Source organism: Choristoneura fumiferana, chromosome 2 (genome assembly GCF_025370935.1).
Source record: "Choristoneura fumiferana chromosome 2, NRCan_CFum_1, whole genome shotgun sequence".
Classification (NCBI taxonomy): Eukaryota; Metazoa; Arthropoda; class Insecta; order Lepidoptera; family Tortricidae; genus Choristoneura; species Choristoneura fumiferana.
Window position 1 is genome coordinate 64,817 of NC_133473.1, and position 20,928 is coordinate 85,744.

General features: G+C 44.2%; 1 protein-coding gene and 1 long non-coding RNA gene across 2 annotated transcripts in view; both read right to left on the reverse strand.

Moving 5' to 3' along the window:
• kug (FAT atypical cadherin kugelei) overlaps positions 1 to 1,592 on the reverse strand; it is a 32,149-nt gene extending 30,557 nt beyond the window's left edge. The window contains 4 exon segments of the mRNA XM_074111234.1: positions 6 to 1,084; positions 1,264 to 1,297; positions 1,299 to 1,497; positions 1,541 to 1,592. Coding sequence (XP_073967335.1) covers positions 6 to 1,084; positions 1,264 to 1,297; positions 1,299 to 1,497; positions 1,541 to 1,592 — 1,364 coding nt within the window.
• Positions 1,593 to 1,594: 2 nt separating this feature from the next.
• The window catches only part of LOC141445598 (uncharacterized), a 34,075-nt gene continuing 14,741 nt past the window's right edge, over positions 1,595 to 20,928 (reverse strand). Inside the window, exons 2-3 of the long non-coding RNA XR_012453337.1 lie at positions 8,495 to 8,560; positions 1,595 to 1,656 (exon numbers count right to left, since the gene is read on the reverse strand). This is a non-coding gene — a long non-coding RNA (uncharacterized lncRNA). The remainder of the gene's footprint in view (positions 1,657 to 8,494; positions 8,561 to 20,928) is intronic.

Here is a 20,928-nt window from a genome sequence, read left to right on the forward strand (position 1 = left end):
TGTACGAGATGTACGCGTTCTCGCGGAGTCGGCATCGCGCGCCGCCACGCGCGAGCAACGCCGCCGCCGGCCCGTTCTCGGGCACGGCCACGTCCAGCTCGCTCTGCTCGAACACGGGGTCGTTGTCGTTGGCGTCGAGCACGGCACCTGTACTTGGCGGAGGACTGGTGTCGCGCGCCCGCCCCGCGGCCCCACGCAGGCCACGGTCAGCGCGTGCAGCGCGCTGCTCCGCGTCCAGCTCGCGCGCCGTGTACAGCACGCCGGTGTCAGGGTTGACGCGGAACTCGCCGCCCTCGTTGCCGCCGACGATCTCGAAGTAGACGCGCGCGTCGCGGGGCTCGTCGCGCGCGGCCACCTTGAGGCGGATGACGGGCGTGTCGGGCGGCGCGCTCTCGCTGACGGCGGCCTCGTACAGCTCGCGCTGAACCGGGTGCGGCGCGCGGGGCGGCGGGCGGCGCCACGGGCAGCGCCAGGTACGCGGCGCGCGGCGGCCGGCCCGCATCGCGCGCGCGCGCAGCGTCAGGTTGTAGCCGCGCGGCGCGCCCGCCTCGCGCAAAGGGTGCGCCAGCACGTCCCACTCGCCGGGCACGCCGGCGGCGGACGGCCGCACGCGGAAGTGCCCGTCGGGTCGCCGCCCACGATCTCGACGGAGGCGATGCGGCCGTGCTCGCCCTGGTCGCGGTCGGTCGCGGCCACGATGGCGTAGAGCTCGGGGCCGGCGGGGTCGCCGCGCTCGGGCAGGCGCCGCGCGCGCATGTCGGGCGCGTGCAGGTTGGCGGGCGCCACGCGCACCACGAGGCGCGCGCGCGCGGCCGGCGCGTCCTCGCCGCGCCAGCAGCGACTGCCGGTCGCGCGCCAGCACGGTCAGCTCGTGGCGCGGCTCGGCGGCGCTGAGCGGCCGCGTGGTGCTGACGACGCCGCTGGTGGGGTGCACGGCGAAGCGGTCGGTGGGCTCCTCGAGGCTGTAGTAGATCTCTCCGTTGAGGCCGAGGTCGGCGTCCTCGGCGGCGACGCGCGCCACGCTGCCGTGCGCGGGCGGTCCTCGGCCACGAGCACGTCGTACTCCGTGGGGTAGAACAGCGGGCTGAGTCGTTCACGTCGGTGATGGTGACCGCCACCACCGTGTCCGCTTCCAGCTGCTCGCCCGAAGGCAGCTGAGCGGTCGCTCGGATCTAGAATGAGAGAAAATCGTATCAACTCATACCCCGGAAGCTACTCGCGACGATATCGCGATCCGATGAAAGGATACATGAAGGGACTCACTTCGAGTTTATAAAAATCTTTTCGTTCTCTGTTGAACGTCGGCGTGTCCGGCGCGCGTGCGGATAAAGCAGAAGCAGAAATCGCCGACGGTGCGCTCCTCGGCCTTGAAGAACTTGTCCTTGTCGCCGTGCCGGATGCGGAAGCGCACGTGCGCGCGCGGCGCGGGCAGCGGCACGGCCAGCGGCGGCGCGGCGGGGGCGCGGCCGCCACGCGCGCGCGCTGTTCTCCGCGATGCTGAGGTTGTACAGCGCGTGCGCGAAGCGAAACCCCCTCGGACCCTCGGGCCCCGGCCTCCGGGGGGCCCGGCCCGGCGGCCCCCTCCGCGCCATCGCACGCGACGGCCGCCAGCACGAGCCACGCGCGCGCTCCCCACATGGCGCGCCCTCGCACACTCTGCGCAACAACAAGGGACATTGGTTACTGCGGAATCAATTACTTATTATATTTACAAACTTATTAACTACCGATACCAACGAATATGGTGATCAAATGAGAAGCGATGCGATTCAGCTTCTTGGACTGTCAAATTATGATTGGTTATAAAGACCAAATAACCAATCATAATTTGATTGCTTAGTAGCGACATCTCTTGTCTGGGTGAGCGGTTGGTTCCGATAGAATGTGACGTCTCTCGATGAGAGCGAAAACATAGATGTCGCTAGTGCTGCTGCATAAGTAGCGTAGTAGAAATAAGCAACCTGAGATATGTATGCATAGGAAAAATTCGTGTCTAAATTCCTGTCCAGCGGTGGTGTAGGGTTATAGCACGCAGCACGGATTGCTGAGGACCTGGGTTCGATTCCCAGCGCTGGTCTCTTTTTCTGGTTTTCTGTGCATCCATGTCTCAGTTTGTATTTTTGTACGAACATCCACGAGGACCACGTGAGCTGTCCAGATGCGAACCCAGACCGATGCAGCGCCGGCGTCAAATCGTGTTTATAATTGAATAAGGCTGTAGCGGTGACGGCGTCTTCAGCGCTGCCGCGCCAGGAGTGGCGGTCGCACACACACCTGCGATTGCTTATCAGGTACTAATGAGGTCATAATCGTTCGATAATACACTTCCGAGCCGCACCCGTTCACGTTATTAGAATAAGAAAACAGCTAAGTGCAAGTCAGAGTGGCGCGTCTGGGTTTCGTGCCCATGAGGCATATGACTATACATGTGGTTACAGCACACATAGGAAAAGACATATTATGTAGATGCAGATTAATACCGCACGTTTGCAAGAACAACGTGACATATAAAACACTTTTTAGGGTTCCGGACACACAGACAGACAGACAGAGACACATAGCGATCAAACTTATAACACCCCTCTTTTTGCGTCGGGGGTTAGAAACGAATAAACTCTTCAGATTTTCGATGTGTTACGCATGTAATTGAGAATTTTCTCTAACATTAACAGCTCTTCTCTACTAAGACAGTCTACACTGGAGTGATCAGCAAAAACTAATTTCTTACGAATTCGAATTAATAAGTTTTTGGTAAAAATTTAGCTTTTAATACAATCGTTTTTGCTGACTGTACTTTTTATTGACTGTACTTGTACTGTCACCCAAACTACAATTGGATACCAAATTTCAAACCCATGCCATTAACCGTTGAAGAGTTCCGCCCTGCGGAGACGATCCTGGCTGGACTACCAGAATGTCACTACTAGATTATTGTATTGTCACGCGATTACCTTACATAAGGATAACAAATTTCAAGTCAATCCAATTACTGGAAGTTGGTCGAATTTAACTTGCAAGATTTGATTACAGACAGACAGACAACGGGACAAGTGAAACTAAATAAAAGCTTGTAATGTAATAAATAATAATTATCGGGATTATTTTAGGCTTTTTAGAGCGACTTATCTGTCGTTCCGAAAGATCGGTAAGCCATGGGTCAACAATAACGCGACGGCGCGGTAGCGGGAGTAGGTACCTAACTAACTATAATATTATAAATGCGAAAGGTTGTAAGTCTGTTTGTTTGTTTATTTGATCACGTCTAAACCGCTGAACTAATTTAGATGAAATTTGGTACATAGATAGTTTGCGTCCCGGGGAAAGACATAGGATATTTATTATCCCGGAAAATTGCATAGTTCCTGCGGGATAGAGAAAACAGAATTTTTACGCGAACGGAGTCGCGGGTAACGGCTAGTCATAAATTGTTTTGCAATTGTTATTTTCAAAATAATATCATCTTGGTACTTTTACTACATAATAGAAATATAATATATGTTGTATTCAGGAGACTAAATGGAAAGGGTCTAAGTCTCGGGAAATTGGCCACGGATTTCAACTAGTTTACCACGGGGTAGATACAAAACGTAATGGGGTAGGTATAATCCTGGATCAAAATTTGAAACACAGAATCGTAGGCGTCGAGAGGAAGAGTGACCGATTAATCGCAATCAAACTGGCAATGGACGACCAACCGATCCTCAACATCGTTTCGGCGTACGCACCACAAGTCGGGTGCCCGGCGCTGGAAAAGGAAGCTTTCTGGGAGGATTTCGATGAAATGCTGCAAAGCATTCCAGCGGAAGAATGCATACACATCGGCGCAGATTTGAATGGACATGTGGGAGCCAGTAACGAAGCATTTCCAAACACTCACGGTGGTTACGGTCTTGGAAGAAGAAATCGGGAAGGGCTGGATATTCTAAATTTCGCCTCAAAATACAATTTTAAAATAGTAAATACACAATTTAGGAAAAACGAGGAACATCTCATTACATATAAGAGCGCAAAGTCAGAAACACAAATAGATTATATCATTACAAATATCTCCTGGTTCAAGAACTATAAAGACTGCAAGGTCATACCCGGGGGAGGCCATCACGTCCCAACACAGGCTACTAGTCGCAGTTGTCAACCTTCCTAAACCTATTAGAATACGCAGAGATAACACAGAGCGAATAAAATGGAAAGAACTTCATGGTGACAAAGGCATCCAATTCATAAACATAATCAAATCATACCTAACAGAAGATCTGGGCAGAGATAAAACGACGGACAAGATGTGGCAAGACTTTGAAGATGTATGTCATAAACAAGCAAGACTAACTCTCGGTGTCTCAAAAGGAGGGCCTCCCACCGCCAAAGATCCAACATGGTGGAACGATGAGATTAAACAAATCATCAAGGCAAAAAGAGAAGCTTTTAAGTTATGGCAGAAATCGAAACTGGAAGACGACCGCGCAGAATATAAAACACTCAAAGTACTAGCCAAATCATCCGTGGCACAAGCAAGAGCAATATCGAGACAAGACTTCTATGATAGATTGGAAAATGCCACTAACGAAAATCAAGTATTCAAGGTCGCTAAACAGCGTTATAGAGCTACGTTAGACACGAAGTTTAACAAATACATTAAAGATAGTCACGGGAAATTACTTACCTCCAATGACGCGATTAATTGTAGGTGGAAGGAAAAAAAAAAGAAAAAAAGGTGGAAGGAGTATTATGAGCAACTGTTGAATGAGGAGTTCCCAAGTGAAAATCAGATTACATTACCATCTATTGCAGGGCCGCTTGAATGCATACATCCAATGGAAATTAAAGTAGCAATAAGGAAAATGGAACATAACAAAGCCCTTGGTCCGGATAACGTACCGGTCGACATCTGGAAACTCTTGGGGGAAGACGCCTTACCCTGGTTGACATCATTATTTAATAAAATAGCTTTTGAAGGGAAAATACCAGCGTCGTGGCGCCTAAGCTATTTGTGTCCTTTGTTTAAGAATAAGGGTGATGTTGCCCAATGCAACAATTACAGGGGTATAAAACTTATGTCACACACCCTCAAATTATGGGGAAAGAGTAATTGGCGCACGGCTAACCGCATTAACAAAACCCACGGCGAACCAGTTCGGGTTTACTACCGGGAGGTCAACAATAGAGGCTATACAAACAATCAGAATACTCATGGAAAAGCACAGGGTTAATAAAGAAAACCTCTACCTTGTTTTTATCGACCTAGAAAAGGCGTTTGACAGAGTCCCGAGAGAGCTGGTTTGGCAAGCGTTACGCGCACAAGAGATCCCAGAGGCATACATCACTCTAATTCAAGATATGTACGGTGACGTCAGCACGCAGATAAAGAGCCCAGCAGGGATTAGCGACCCGTTCTGTGTCCGTGTAGGAGTACACCAAGGTTCAACAATAAGTCCACTACTTTTTAACCTTACTATGGACCATATCACGAAGAACATACAAGCGGAAATCCCATGGTGCATGTTGTATGCGGATGACATCGTGCTTGTTGCAAAGAAGGCATCAGAGCTACAAAATACTTTCAACACATGGCTGAGGGAGCTTGAACGGCACGGCCTGCGAGTTAGTCGTACCAAAACAGAATTCATGGAATGTGACTTTGGGGGCTCTGAGGAAATAGGATGTGACATACTTATTGACTCCACAGCACTACCCAAGGTCTCCCGCTTTAAATATCTGGGATCCATGCTTACGACAGATGCGCACATAGAAGAAGACGTGAATCATCGAGTAAACACAGCCTGGCTGAAATGGCGATCCCTATCTGGCGTCCTCTGCGATAACAAAATGCCAATAAAAACTAAAGGCAAAATTTACAAAACTGCTGTCAGACCCGCAATGACTTATGGAGCAGAGTGTTGGACCACCCTCAAAAAGCACGAACAAAAGTTGCACACAGCCGAAATGAAAATGTTGCGCTGGGCGGGCGGCGTGACGCGTTTAGATAAAGTCCGCAACGAGCACGTCAGGGGATCATTTAAAGTGGCCCCAGTCGCAGAGAAACTTAAAGAAAGTCGACTTCGCTGGTACGGCCACATAAAAAGAAGAGATGAGAGCTACTCCGTTAAGATAGCGCTAAACATCCCTACTAAACCCCGTGGTAAAGGAAGACCGCCGTCTACATGGTGGACTAATGTTGAGAGGGACCTGAAAGCCCTGAATATCTCACCAACGACAACCCAGGACAGAGCGTCCTGGCGCCGACGTACAAGGAGGCCCGACCCCAGTTGAAATGGGAGGGGGCAAGAAGAAGAAGAAGATCATCTTGGTACTTTTACATTTAGCAGAGTAATTCCACAACTTCCCGCAAGTCGCGCCCCTCATACCTGAAGATAATTTATGCAGAGGGTGTAGTTTAGAAGCCTTTTCAGTGCATAGTGCGTGAGGGGTTGAAGGCTATTGTGCGGCGATGGGGAGACGGGGGGGGGGGTCTTCCGTTGCGCTCATTAACAACCGCCACAGCCGGAGACAATGCCCCCTGCTCCGGCTCCCTACAACTTTACTTATTCATCTTAAAACGACACGCAACGCTGCGACAAGAAACAATTGAAATCACGACAATAGCTCATGCTTCTGCAACGTCGCTAACTGCAACGTCGTTGCAGTTAGCTTTTAAACATTCGAAACGAACCTGCGGTCATCTAACACACACACTACTACACACACACACACTTTCCGTTTCCAAACGCAGAGCAGTTCAATTTAGGCACCTAAACTGAATCGTCGAAATTGGTACCACGACGTTTATTTCTGAGAGCTGAGTCTCAAGGTTTACAAGTGAATGAAAGACCGATATTGTCTCTGGTTCGAAACTGAAACGCTAAGTCGCGAAAGGGATGCCGCTATATGCAAACCAAATATTGTATACTAAAACCTCTTTATTTTGGAAAACCATAACTCTATGTCATTCCGTGTTCTTAGCAACCGTTGTGTTGATTACAAATAAAATGTTTACGCTGTCACTAACCCACGAGTCTCTTTTCTCACTGAAAAATTAGTTTTATCAATGAGGAGTTAAGAAGCACAATGTCGTGAGTAGGTACCTATGAAAAGTTATAAAACTTGAATAAAAGTTTAAAAGTTCTTGAAATTTAAAAATATTCCAAGTAAAACACTTAAAATTCCAAAAGAATTGACAGAATGAGTAACTTATACTGAATCGCTAAATTTGACACTGAAGCGATTCAATTCCCACTCAAGTTAAGCGTCATGGTACGAAAACCGCTTGAAGTGAGTGAATGAAAATGTCTGTATCGCTGTCGCTGAACCGTGCTTGAACTGAATCGCAAAAGTAACGTCGTGGTACGAAATAGCGATGCAGTTCAGTTTAGAGCCTAAACTGAATCGTATTAAGAGAGCGTGGTAGGCCCCCAGTTATTCTGATCTTCAACACATAGGTCTGACAGTGGGAAGGAGGCTGATATTTTAGTTCAGTTTTGTTAACCATTTAAGATAGATAGAGGTAACGTTTATTTGTTACTGCAAACACACACAATCAAAATTCATCATCATCATTAATTTAAGAGCTTAGCTCTTGTCGGTGGAGTAATCGCCACTCTTTTCGGTTCTCTGCCAGCGTTTTCAGCTCCTGATACGACATGACATTGACTTTTTCCTTGGCTTGATCTATAAATGACCGTCTCGGCCTTCCCCTGCCTCGCCTGCCTTCTATTCGCCACTCAAACACAAAACACACAAAAACAAAAACACAATCAAAAACAATCAAAATTACAGAAATTAAAAAAAAGAACAGTCCTAACTTAAAAGTAAACAATTTTCAATTCTTTGTGTGCGCTGCAGTAGTGCAAAAGGGCATGGCTCAGTGGTCAACATTGCTCATAGGAGCAAAACACTGATATTCTGCCACAACCCAGAGGACCGAGAACAAAATATTATCACCTTATCAAAATATACATGTACAACAAAAAACAAAACGAAACAAACGGTGCCAAGCAAAATGAATACATTATCAATATACCAGTTTTGTACCTGCCTACCAAAAACGAAAATGTATTTTTAATTTAACGGTTTATAACATGCAAATGAAAAGAGAGAAAAAAAAACAATTAATAATATTTTTTTAAGTTTTTAACCCCCGACGCAAAAAAAGGGGTGTTATAAGTTTCACCGCTATGTGTGTCTGTGTGTATGTCTATCTGAGGCACCGTAGCTCTTAAACGGGTGGATCGATTTGAATGCGGTTTTTAGTATAATTTGAAATTAGGTTTTCTAGCGATGGTTCTGAAACATGTTTCGTCAAAATCGGTGTAACCGTTTTTGAGGTATTGAACTTTTTAAAAACGTAACATCGGAGTAAGTAACTATAGGTTTGTTTATTTAGCAAAGAATGAAATAGCAAATAACACAGATTTCTTCGGAACGTCAAAAGTTGTACTAGACAAGAAAACAGATGAATTCAGTTGTGCATAACTGAATTTAAAATAAATAGATATTCTACCTCATAAAGCAGGCAAGTGTAGCGCGCTGCAGGGCGGGAACCTCATCTGTGCAGGAACATGTATTCCTGAAACAAAACAAAACACCGTTAGTACAGGTCATTCGTTAGTTCAGGTCGGATGCGGTTAAAATACGATCTGTAATTGTCGACCTGAGGACGTATTGTTTAACGCATGGACACTAGCGATCACAATCGCCATCTCGTTTTTCTACCCCCACTCATTACATTTTTACATACAGAAATGGTGAAAGCGAATGTGATTTAGAGTGCGTTAGTTAATAAAGCTTTTGGGATAAATGTAAAATAAAATACCATCTAATATTTCAAATCCTCATGTATCTGCCATATAAGGATTTGAATTATCGTAAATTAACGTAGACTAACTGTACTGTACCTACATATCCTATCGATCGCGTGTGTAAAACCATAGACGCGAGCCACGCTGTGTAGCGAAACTTGCAAAACAAATCTCGCGCCGTCTAAATAGCCCATAATTAACAGAACTAAACACAATTCATTTTAGGATACCACAGTGAGGCTTTCCGGGGGCAACAGAGGGGTGAACAATGTGATATTACCTTGAGTGGCTGAAATATCTTTTAATATTTTTCACACCTCTCCTTCAGAAAAGTAACTTTTCCTCCCTGACGAGAGGGAGCAAAGTACAACTTTTCTGTAGAACAGGCTTTTCTAAGTGTTTTATTGCAAATGCTATTTTTTGAAGTTGATAATTTGTAAAGCCATGCCATTTTTTGGTTGTTCTTTAATAATATTTAGATTTTTTTTCAAGTTCCTTAATGCTCGGTGTGAAAAGTTATGAAGTTATGAGGTATGAGCCACTCGGGAGCAAAATTATTTTCATCTTGGGCGTTAACACTTGAATCCCTCATTACGCTCAGGATTCTACTTTAGAATCCTGAGCGTAGCGAGTATTGTAGAATCCTTCGCTACATTCTGGATTCAATGTACGCCCTCGTCGTAAATACACCATTTTGTTCCCTTGTGACACAAATAACTATTGTTGGCTAAGGACAAATAAAATACAAAACGCCAAAAGTTTTAATCCCTTGTAAACAAGCTCTGCTGTGGCTTAAACCTACAAAACACATTTTTTGCCGCGCCCGGCCGCGCCGCGCGCCTATAGCAGATAATCCTGCTCTTGTTCCAAGCAGTTGATAGCCTCAGTCTATCTATTAATTAAAGTACAATGTTTATTTAAACATAGTAAGTTCTTTCCCAGAATGTTACCAAAATATCCGGCAAGATGGAGTGAAAAATAATGAAAACAGAATTAGTTGCAGCAAATTATTAATAACCCCATGCCATGTCAAAACACTGTCTGCTCCCTTTGATTCGACGGATGGTTCGATATAGTTAAAGTTATAGTAAATTGATGCAACTAACTTATAAAAGAACTCAATAGTCTTATTACAACAGTTTATCCCAACTCAGATTGACTGAATGACACGACATCTTACTATACTTGATTCGATTTTATGCTTGTTGTATTATACTACTTATACTATAATTGCTTACAAAAATATGTTCATCATAACTTCAAATAAGATTCAAATGGTATGAGTATTAATTACCATAAAACGGTATGAAAAATGCCATTGCACGAGCAGGTACTTTTTGTGTTGTATGCTGCATGTGTATAATGGTAGAGACGAATATTTTATATTCAACATATAACAGTATTTTTGCCGAAAGTGGCCCATAATTTCCAAAAACCTTTTTCCTTACCTTCAACAAACCCAAATCATCAGAATTTTGGTGTTACACTGCAATATAGAGCTGTCATTGCGAGTGCAATAAAGTTAATCGTAAAATGACTCTCCCACAATGAAACAGTCGTTTATAAAGCTGAAACTTTACATAAGTTCCCTTATAGTGTAAGGATGTAATTCGTGAAGTTTTTACGGGATTGGAGGTTTGCAACGGGGCATACCTGCAGTTCCATAAGAAACTATTTGTTAATTGGTGGCGACTGCGGCGACGAGCGTGAACTAGTCATGATTAATAGAAGTCTCGTTGAATACGGCTCTGAAGCTGCAGGCAGTCAAACTTAGCAGTAACCCTGAGATGCTTAGAACATCACCGTGACAATCGAAGGGGAGAAGTCGTTTAGTTTAGACTTTATTAGTAGACTAGCTTATGCCCGCGACTTCGTCTGCGCGGATCTAGATTATCGCGCGGTGGCGTCCTCTACCGGAATAAAAGGTATTCTATGTTGATTCTTGATGTTCAAACTATCTCTATACGAAATTTCATCAAAATCAGTTCAGTGGTTTCGACGTGAAAGCGGAACAGGCAGACAGACAGACAGAGTTACATTCGCATTTATAATATTAGTAGGGATTTAGTAGACGCGGTAATAAAAATGAAAACGTAAGCAGAAACCTGTAAAATGTTCCCTGTTACAGGTTCGTTTAGAAAGTTTTAAAATAAAATGCCAATAACATTGATCAGATAAGTCATGACTAACAATTATGTTAATCAATCTGAGGGAAAAACAGTGCCCCCGCCAAGTCGAGCACAAGGGAAACTGTCGTGCCGTCCGATTACCGAAACATTTCGGAGTATATTCACGACTCTGTCTGGATGGATGGAGTGTGATCAACTGGAAGGTTGAAATTCTTCTTATTTGATATACTCTCGAATACTATAATGGTAATAAAAAAAACATTTTTTTGTTTTATGTATAAATTTATTTGTATAGAAGTTATGGGGTTGCAAAGTTACGCAAATTGGATACCACTGACGGATCTGGATCTGACTAACTGATTAAGGAATGATTTTACAGCATATATGTGTTGGGTAAGGATAGTATCAGTAGTTGTCCGTGAATTTAAGTAATAATTTACGTCGCGTCCTAAACATCGCTTAAGACGTAGTGTGTCTTACGACGCTTATTTTATGGGTTCTTGTGATGAGCACCCGTATCATAAGCAGTAAGTGGATTGTGCTGCGAGCGTTATCGCCGGCGCGGTCGTCGCTCGTTGCTCGTCTAGCACACACACACACACACACACACGAGCAGCGAGAGTAGCGCCGGTGGCGTCATCGCAGGCTACCAACAAAAACGCGGCCTGTTTACCCGCACCACCGCGCCAGCTAACAACGCTATAAAAAGCTCATCGTTCACTTGCGAGTGCCCGCCTTGCTCTTGAAACAATAAAGTTTTTTCCTAATCGAATCTCTTGACCTTCATACGAGTTTGTAACGAGCCTGTACAGTTAGTTACCTACTGTAATATTGAATATTTAATTCGTCACCGTGGGCCTCATTACAAAAAATAATCTAGTATTAAACCAGAATTACTAGGAACTTACTTATTATGAGGAACTATGTGCAGTTTAAAAGAAGCATTGAATATAATGGAATAAAAATCTATAATTTTTTGAATGAAGACATAAAACAATGTAACAATGTAATGAATTTTCTAAGAAATTAAAATCTTTTTAGTGTTCCGAAGCCAAAATTGCAAAAACGGAATCCTTAAAGTTTCGCCATGTCTGTCTGTCTATCCGTCGTGAATAGCGTATTTGACTGTAATAAAGAACCACTAAACTTTAACCAGTCAACCAGATTAATTTCCAATTAACAGTAAATTTTATGCTAAACCGCGCGATTATCCGATTTAAACAAAATTTGATATGGAGATAATTTGAGACCGCGGAAAGGATAAAATGTAGTTTTTAGTGATGAAAATGTCATAGTTCCCTCGGGGACTCGGGGTAGCGATAAACGAATTTATTGAATAAGACGTTACTACGAGTGCGGAGGTCCCAATGAACTGGAACAATTACTTTGCTCACCCGCGACCATATGATAGCTACGTTTATGCAAGAACAATCTAAGAGACTAGTTAGTTAGACAGTCTCACACCTGGTAGCATGGCGAACGGTTAATGTTGCTCTGAAGATGAGGTCTGGTTGAGTACGAAACGCGTCAGCGTAGTGTGGTAGTGGTGAAAGTGATGATTGGGTTTGTGTGATTTGTGTGTGTTCTTTCTTACAGCGTGGAGGGAGGTGGAGGAACTGCATGAACACATAATTATTTCTTGCATAAACGTAGCTATCATAAGACCGCAGGCGAGCAAAGTAATTGTTTCAGTTCGTTGATAAACTAATTTTTCGTATTCAGTTAGTTATACTTCATAATAAGGACAATGCTATGGAAGCATTGCATTTTGACAACTTAAATAGCAAATTAAGTTTTCGCCTTCTTGAGAAAATGAATAAATAAATAAATGGTGCTTCTGTTCTGCATTTAAAACTCAACATTGGAATGTTCGAATGGTTCACAAGCATCGACAAAGGAATTTTAGGTAATTAGGATCGTTTGTGTTTGTACAGGGCCGATGCAGCTCGGCCGCGTGCATCATTAATTACCTCCCCCTGACTTTGAACCAGTTCCCGCGTGACGTATCGATCCCGGTCCAGGTGGAGCTGGATGGAGGATGGAATGCCCGTCGGGGAGCCGCGCGGGCCGGGCCGGGCCGCGCCGGGCACGCGACGCTTACTTATTCAGACATGCCATGTTTGTAGCCTGTTGTTACGCTCACGATTGTTTAATGCAGGCTGACATAAAGAAGATCGATGCAATAAGTACAGTGGCGGAATCAAAAGGTTTACCAGTTTTCAAATAAATTCGTTAGACGTTGCAAGCACATGTTACCTTTTTGGATGACATTATAACGGAAATATGTCATACTCGGTGGATAAAGCAGTTAAACTGAGCAAGCATCTACGAATAATAATATTCGCAAGCAAGCATAAACAGACCTATACATTGATACAATAACATTAAAAACTGTTACCAAATTTTGTGCCACCTTTGTGTTCTAAATAACGTTACTCTATGACAAGCCGTACCTATTGCTGTTAAAAAATGGTTAGACTGTAAAAAATTAAGATTGTAGCTCCAATCTTTTGACTGTAAAACCCGTGTTACAGACGCCAGGCGCATAGGCGTAGGCATTGGGTCAATTCCAGGGTAGGCAGCGCTAGTTTGCGCTGCCGCAGCGCGCCCCGGTCCTCCACGCCAGGGTAAGTATTGCCTAAATCATACTTCCTACTCAATACAAGCCATTGTAACAGACAGATAGTACGTGAGTGAGTTCCGTTTGCACTCTTCAGGTACGGAGCCCCAATAATATTGTTAATTTATGTTAGTGTTTTAAGTTTATAGAACCGAGTTGATGAGACAGCGTCGCCGGGCGACGGCGCGGGCGCGGGCGCGGGCGCGGAGCGGCGCCGCGATAACGTAAACAAACAGCGCACACGTGTGTCACGATTGCGCGCGCTCACTACTCGCGCTGCGCCCCACATCCACGTCCAAGAACAAAACAGCCCAGTCCTAGTGTTAAATACCTAAACCTTATCTGCCAGCCAACGACTCGTGCCTATTTATGTTTTGATCGATCACAAATACAATCACGTTCTGTAAATATTATAAAAATTAAAAAAATCTTTGTGTAGTATTATAAAAGTCATTAAAATGTATCATATTTCCTGGCGTGAATTAATCAGACTCAATTTGATCGCTTATGGCTACATTGCAAACAAAATATTCTGAAAGAAAATCATGCTTGCTACCACCTATTTACGGTGTAACAGACAGAAAGAACCCGGCAATGCAGACGTACAGACGGAAGACAGAAGAGAACACGTACGCTTACTTATTCGTTTGGTTTTCTGTGTTTGGAACCTTTACTAATATACAATCGATGTGGAGATAGCTTTGCTCTGGAATAGACTGGGCTCAGAGATGAACAAACCTCTCTGGGTCAACAACGCGCGGCCTTGCTCTTTCAAGAAATTCCTTACATTGTACTGTTATGAGTAAACGCTATCATCCAAATTCCACAAGCACAATGTACATTTTACTTAATGTTCTTACACAACATTACGACACAACACACAACACACACACAACACAATAGTACGAGCCTTCTTATAGCGTTACAGCACAGCTATTCGAGTGACCATAAAACGTGTAAATATGCAGCCATAGCAAGGGCATGCTCAGCGACAAACCTCAGAGCAGCGGCCCACACTCGACGCGACATGAAGGCACCTCTGACGTCGTTTACCTTGGACCTCACACTTGCACCATGCTCACTCGCGAGGAACTTAACGCTCAGTTGCACTCATTCGGGTATTTCGCAAGTTAAGTCGCCGAGAGAAGCCCTTTCGTGACCTTATGTCGGGTTCACGGGCGCCGAGGGCGCGGAATGTAGTTAAACAAGTTCATTCGGATCACACGAATGAAGCAGACTTCAGTTAAATTGGTAAATAGCCAGCGAAGTGATCAAACAGAGCCGAGAGCCGGGTATCAATAGTGACCAATAAGCGGCAGCGCTTTGTTTGCCGCGGGCCGCGGGCGACGCGCGACGGCCGCTGCGTTTTTGTCGTTTTGCTCGGGGCTCGGGGCCCGCCGCGCGCGCTCGGTCTCGGCTCGTCCGTTCCGCGCAAATACTCCAAGCAGACACCATTTCCTTCACAGTTCACCGCCACTAGAGCTCTCCTTAAACGATTTTCAAGAGAGGTCGAAAATATTTTTCTTGATTTGAAATTCGTTGAATGTCTGACATAGAAAGTGTTATTTCAACCTAACGTACATTTTGTCTGCATTGATTGCATTCGTAATTAAAACTTAGTCTTTTGTCTGTACTGGCGAGATCATTTACGTAAAACCTAAAGAAATTCATACTGAAAAATTATCTGTTGCAAAACATTAACATTGTACGATTTCTGCAGTTTGCATAGATAAAATAAGATAGAGAGAATATAATAATTTAGAAAGTTTAACACAACGTGGTAGTAGGTACTTCAGTTCAGGAAGAGAGAGTAAAGGTCGGTCTTAACTAAACCTTTTTCAGAATGAATGGAACAAAATTAAGGGGTGTACGCGTAAGTTACTGTATCAGAGATTGGCCGATGTTGCCAGACTAAATTAACAATGTACTCGTATTTCCTAAACAATTGTTAATCTCTGAATGACAATAAAGTAATCACGACACGTTTTAGTTCAGATAGTATTTATTTATTATCATAAACTATCAAAGACTTCCTTATAAAAGCTCAGTAGATATCATGGAGACAGAGCCTGTTAGAAGTCGACTTCAATGTGGTATTTTCAAAGTTCGTAATTTCGGAGTGGGTTGGGGCGTGCCCGAGCGCCGCTATCGGTCCAGAAGTTTCAGTTTCAACGACTGGGGTCTTGTGATTTATATTTATAGAAAATGGCTTTCGGCCGGCTGAGAATGACGTGTTTCTCACTTGTGAAGTGGGCAGCCTTGGGAGACTGAATGCAAGCGAAATAGTTCATCGAACCGCGGTCGCCGTGTTTGCCTAGCGGCGCTGCTAGAGTCAACACTATCTTCTGTTACAATATTAAATGAGGTCTCTACCTATTTATTACCAGTGATACTGCAGAACTTAAATATAAACAAATGAATATCCGACCCATGCAATTATAAATTATGTCAATTAGATAACTAATCCTACTAATATTATAACTTCGAAAGTTTGTAGGTTTGTGTGTGCGTGCGTGTGTCTGTTCCTCCTTCATGCTACAACGACCGGACGGAACTTAATGAATTTGGTATGTACATACCAAACAAACTTCAGGATAGAACACATAATTGCGACTTTTATCCCAAAATTCCTACGTGGTCGCGTTTATTTTTTTAATTTCAACCTTAATTTATTGATTAGTAACGATGAAATTTCTTGAATTTTCCACGGAACTTTTTATTAAATCCCGGAATTTCGATGCAATTGCCAGATCTAACGGTTTACGCGTGCAGAGCCGAAAAGCTAGTCTCACTAATCTCATATCTGATATCTCGTCTTTATCTCATAATAATCATAAATGCAAAAGTTTGTAAGTCTGTTTGTTTGTTTGTTACTTCATCACGTCCAAACCACTACACCAAGTCAGATGAAATTCGGTATACATATAGTTTAGGTCCCGGAGAAGGACAAAGAATAGTTTTCATCCCGGACAATTGCATAGCTCCCGCGGGATAGCGATAAACAAATTCTGCGCGGACGGAGTCGCGGGCAACGGCTAGTTGATAATAAAACCTAACAAACATCCTTAGATCATTTAAGACAAACATCTCACTGAACCCGACAGCGTTGCAATGAAGTAAAATTAAAGCTATTATATCGATTGAGCGCTCTCAAGCTAAATAGTTAGAAATTGACCTTAGCTTAATTATAATTTAAATGGTTTGGTTTGGCGGGAGTGTTGATCTTGGAGTCATAGAGGCGAAGCGCGGCCCACGCGATCGAAAGCGGTTGAAACAGTCTGATCTGAGAATATACAATACACTAGGTTCGCTGGGTCCGGCCGAGCCGGCGGGCTGCGTGTCCGGAGCTGTCCCGCAGACGACACGGGACGACCACAAAATCAATTTCGTAGTAAAACTTAAATCTGGAGTGGCCGGGTGTCCGTCCGGCGCCCTCGTCAGCGCGACAACGCGACAAGGGGTTGACCAGTTGACTGACGTTTTGAATGAAGTCCCTCGTAATTCTGTTTTCGTTACAATGACGAAGTTTTCTCACGACCTGCAGGGCTACTACGAAACTCGAAAATCGAAGTTCGTGTCGCGCGGTCCCTCTCGCTCTCGTCTTAAATAGTATAAGTGTCAGAGGGAGCGCACGACACGAACTTTGAGTTTCGAGTTTCATAGTAGCCCTGCTGTTCAGATATTTACGATTGCTCGCCTGGTAAAATCACCCAAGAAAGATTTGATGTCAGTGACAAAATTAAGTAATCCCACTATAGGTAGAGTCATTCACGATGACGCGTGCCGCGGTTCTTATTACAATTTCATTAATGTCTAATTTTGACAAAATCAGGCTACTTCGTGGATGGCACTAGGTATAATATTATAAATGCGAAAGTATGTAAGTTTGTATGTTTGTTAATTCAGTCAATTCGGAATTATGCAACACGACTGAAAGAAAGTAGAACAGGTCCACAGGTATTACATATTTTCGAAAGGACATATATGAGATTGAGGGGCCCTCAAGATCTGTTTTGCCACGTGAACCCATACCGTTTTGATAATGGCTATAAATTTAGCGTAGGTTGGAAACGTATCAAACGCGACTTGAATACCATCGAACGTCCTGGCCCGGCCGCTAACAATACTTGACTATCAGAGGCGGCTCAAAAGACAGACCATCCAAGAACTGAAGACATGCTTCTAGTTTCTATGTATTGTCTTGTATGAGTGATTGCGCCTCGCTGGAGGGCACACTCTGAAACGCGAGTAACTGGAACAGCACATCTGATCATAGTCCTTTGTTCGGACTGATAGCAGATTACTGATAAAAAAAAGTTCAAATTTAATGTTATCGAGAATACACAAGTCGTATTACGCCCTATTATGTTCCAGCACAAAGGATGGTGCGGCCGTGTCTTGCTTTTGCTCGACTTGGCTGGGATAACACAACAAGTCACAAACAAACAACTTTACACTGAGCCCTAGGTATTTTAAACGAAATTGAAGTTTTCTGAAGAATTGAATATAGCGATAAATGATGGTAGTTGTAAATTATCTGTACGGTGTGTGTTATGTACAATAATGTACATACAGATGAAAAAGCCTAGAGAATTCATAATGGTTTTTATGAGTGAAATAACCAAGCTGTTCGTATAATAATTTATGGAAGTATGTAACAACTTTTAGCACTCCTGCAAGAAAAATCGTGCAAGTTACATTACACTGCGGCGCTCAATTGACCACTACAAACTAGTTGGGTCTACCTCCTCGCAATGTAATGCAACCTGCACGATTTTTCATGCCGGTCTAAACCGGGCTTTACTTCTTGCGCGATAGCGTCGTGATTGAGGATGCTGGGTGTGAGCGCGGACGCGGCCCGGCGCGGGAGTGTGTGGCGCCACGGAGCGGCGCGTGACGTCACCGCGCAGCTCCCGGCCCATTGTGCGGCCGCACCAGGCCGTGACCACACCGTACCAGTCTGGCGCTGCACGGCACCTACTTTTCTTCGAGTCGTTTGGGATGATTCAGCATGATGGAATACACTGTGTCATACTATGCATCCGGAATATTGAATAACGACACCCTGGCACTTGGCACCCATTTAGATCACACTTCTTTTGTCGTTAAAGTCAACAATCAAGGCATATACCTTCATCATATTGAACTTGGTACACTACGGTGATGCGGGACCATTAACGTCTACACTCCACATGGGACTACTGGGACAGAATCGTCTCAATTGTCCCATGATGGGACCCGGGACCCGGGACCCCGGGACCTCAAGCTTCATAGTCAGGTTCTCTAACCACTAGGCCATCTGGTCGTCTACACATTACAATAGGTATTGATGATTATTGATTATTCATGACACTAATCATACGCTATGCTGTAGCCATTGGCATACCGAAGCACTCTCGGCGTCACCACGGCTTGTCGCCGCGGACGTGCGCCGGCGCTACGAGTCATACCGCGATATAGTCACGTCCCCCCCCCCCTTGTGCGCGCGGCTGCAGTGACTCCCGCCAGGTGCAGGTGCGACTGCCTCTGTTACTCATTGCCTAAACAATGCTGATAAGCTAGACGTTGCTATGCAGAGCTGTAGCGACGGCTATGTGTTGGCGTGGCTCCGTAATAACTCGATTCCCGGCGGGTTGCTGTTGCTTCATGTAAATGTCAACAAGCATGCGGTAAAAGTTATCGGGTAACTTTAGCATTGCCAAGCATGTGTACAACTAACTGCAAGCTGTTGCATGCAAACAATCGTTTCACTGCTGGGTGTTGGTCTCCGCTCAGAATGAGAGGGCTAGATTTGTAGCACGTTGTAGTTCCCACGCGAGTCTAGTGCGGATTGAGAACTTCTAATACAGGATTGTATTGCTTCACATGTGTGAACCTGCACAGGTTTCCTCGTGATGTTTTCTTTCAAAGCTAGAGGTAAAATTCACTCATGAATTCTGAAAAACTCGGAGTTTCGACCTGCCTAACTCGTATTTCTCTCACCTACGGTAACGTCCTTTCCTCACTCTCCACTTTGAAGCAGGTATATTTTTTGCTTCAGCTTTCTAATGAAAATGTGAAACGTCAATGTCAATGAGCACTTTTTCGCATCATTTTAATTGGCCGCGCCCGGTGGGATTAATTGAAACCGCAACTATAATTGTCTGAGATCAACAGAGCCGCCCGCCGCCTGCCGCCTGGCGCGGCCTGGTGCGGCAGCAGTTAGATGCAGCCTTCCTTACATACGAGTACGAGTAGTTTGGACTCTTACAAAACATAGGTGTTACGTATTGATGAAACACCACATTGGTGGTGACTAAAATTCCCAAAAAACAAAAGATTCTCTCGTCTCTAAAAATTGTTTACAATTTAGTACCTACTCAAAACAACCAGGGAATAATTATGTACAAAACTATTATCATAACAAAATCTGACGCTATAGGATGGATATCGCGGATACGCGCTGGACAGATAGTCTTTCTGCTATCTCAACGATTTCACAAGTAAAGAAACGACTCTTTCCCTTCTAATAACTGCGGAAACTGTCTTTTTAGCTGTCTTTCGATGCCAGCAAGAATAACAATAGTGCGTTACTGATAATGATCGCTGCGTCCATTTGAAATCAGATCTAAGAAGATATTTAATGTCCTTTTGCCATCAATCGGCTGGCTCTCTAACGCGATATTAATCGCTAAGCTATTCGAACGGGGAAGTAATAAAGGCACGTGTATAATAGCTTCCTGCTGCAACGAGGAGTGCCGGCGAGCGGGGGGAGGGGGGAGGGGGGCTCAAGAGAGGAGGGGAGGGGCGCTTCATGACGCAAAAACTCAAGTACGGCTCAAACGCGTCGCCGCGACAGGCTGTATTAAAGAAACGAAACTCTACTGTGTTGATGGCTGGAAAAAAGTACCGTTTATTATCAAAGATTTATACATTGTGATTTATTGGCGTATGCGAAATGTACAAAAATTTGCATCGCATTAAGATCGCTGAATCTTGGTAAAAATACATGGACTACTTTTTATTCCCATATTCCCCCGAAGTCGGGATGTACCTATGCATGTAAAATCACGAAATCACGCAAAAAACGAGCGGTCAAATAAAAGATTATAAGTTACATAGATAATAATAAATAACTGCTAAATCAAAGATGTGCGCTAATTACTTGTACAAAATGTAACTTTGTTTAAAATATGATTTTAGTTATACCGCATTATCAGGTCAAAAATGTTACCTTTCATGAATGTGGGAATTGACTCTAGCAATCCGAATAAAATTTTAATTAGATTTGTAATACTCTGAAGGCAGATAGTTGTAAATAATCCCCATTACTTCGAAGGAAAACCAATTTCTTATTCTTAAAATATAATGTCGTGTTTGTAACTTGTGACCGCGTTCTATATTTTTT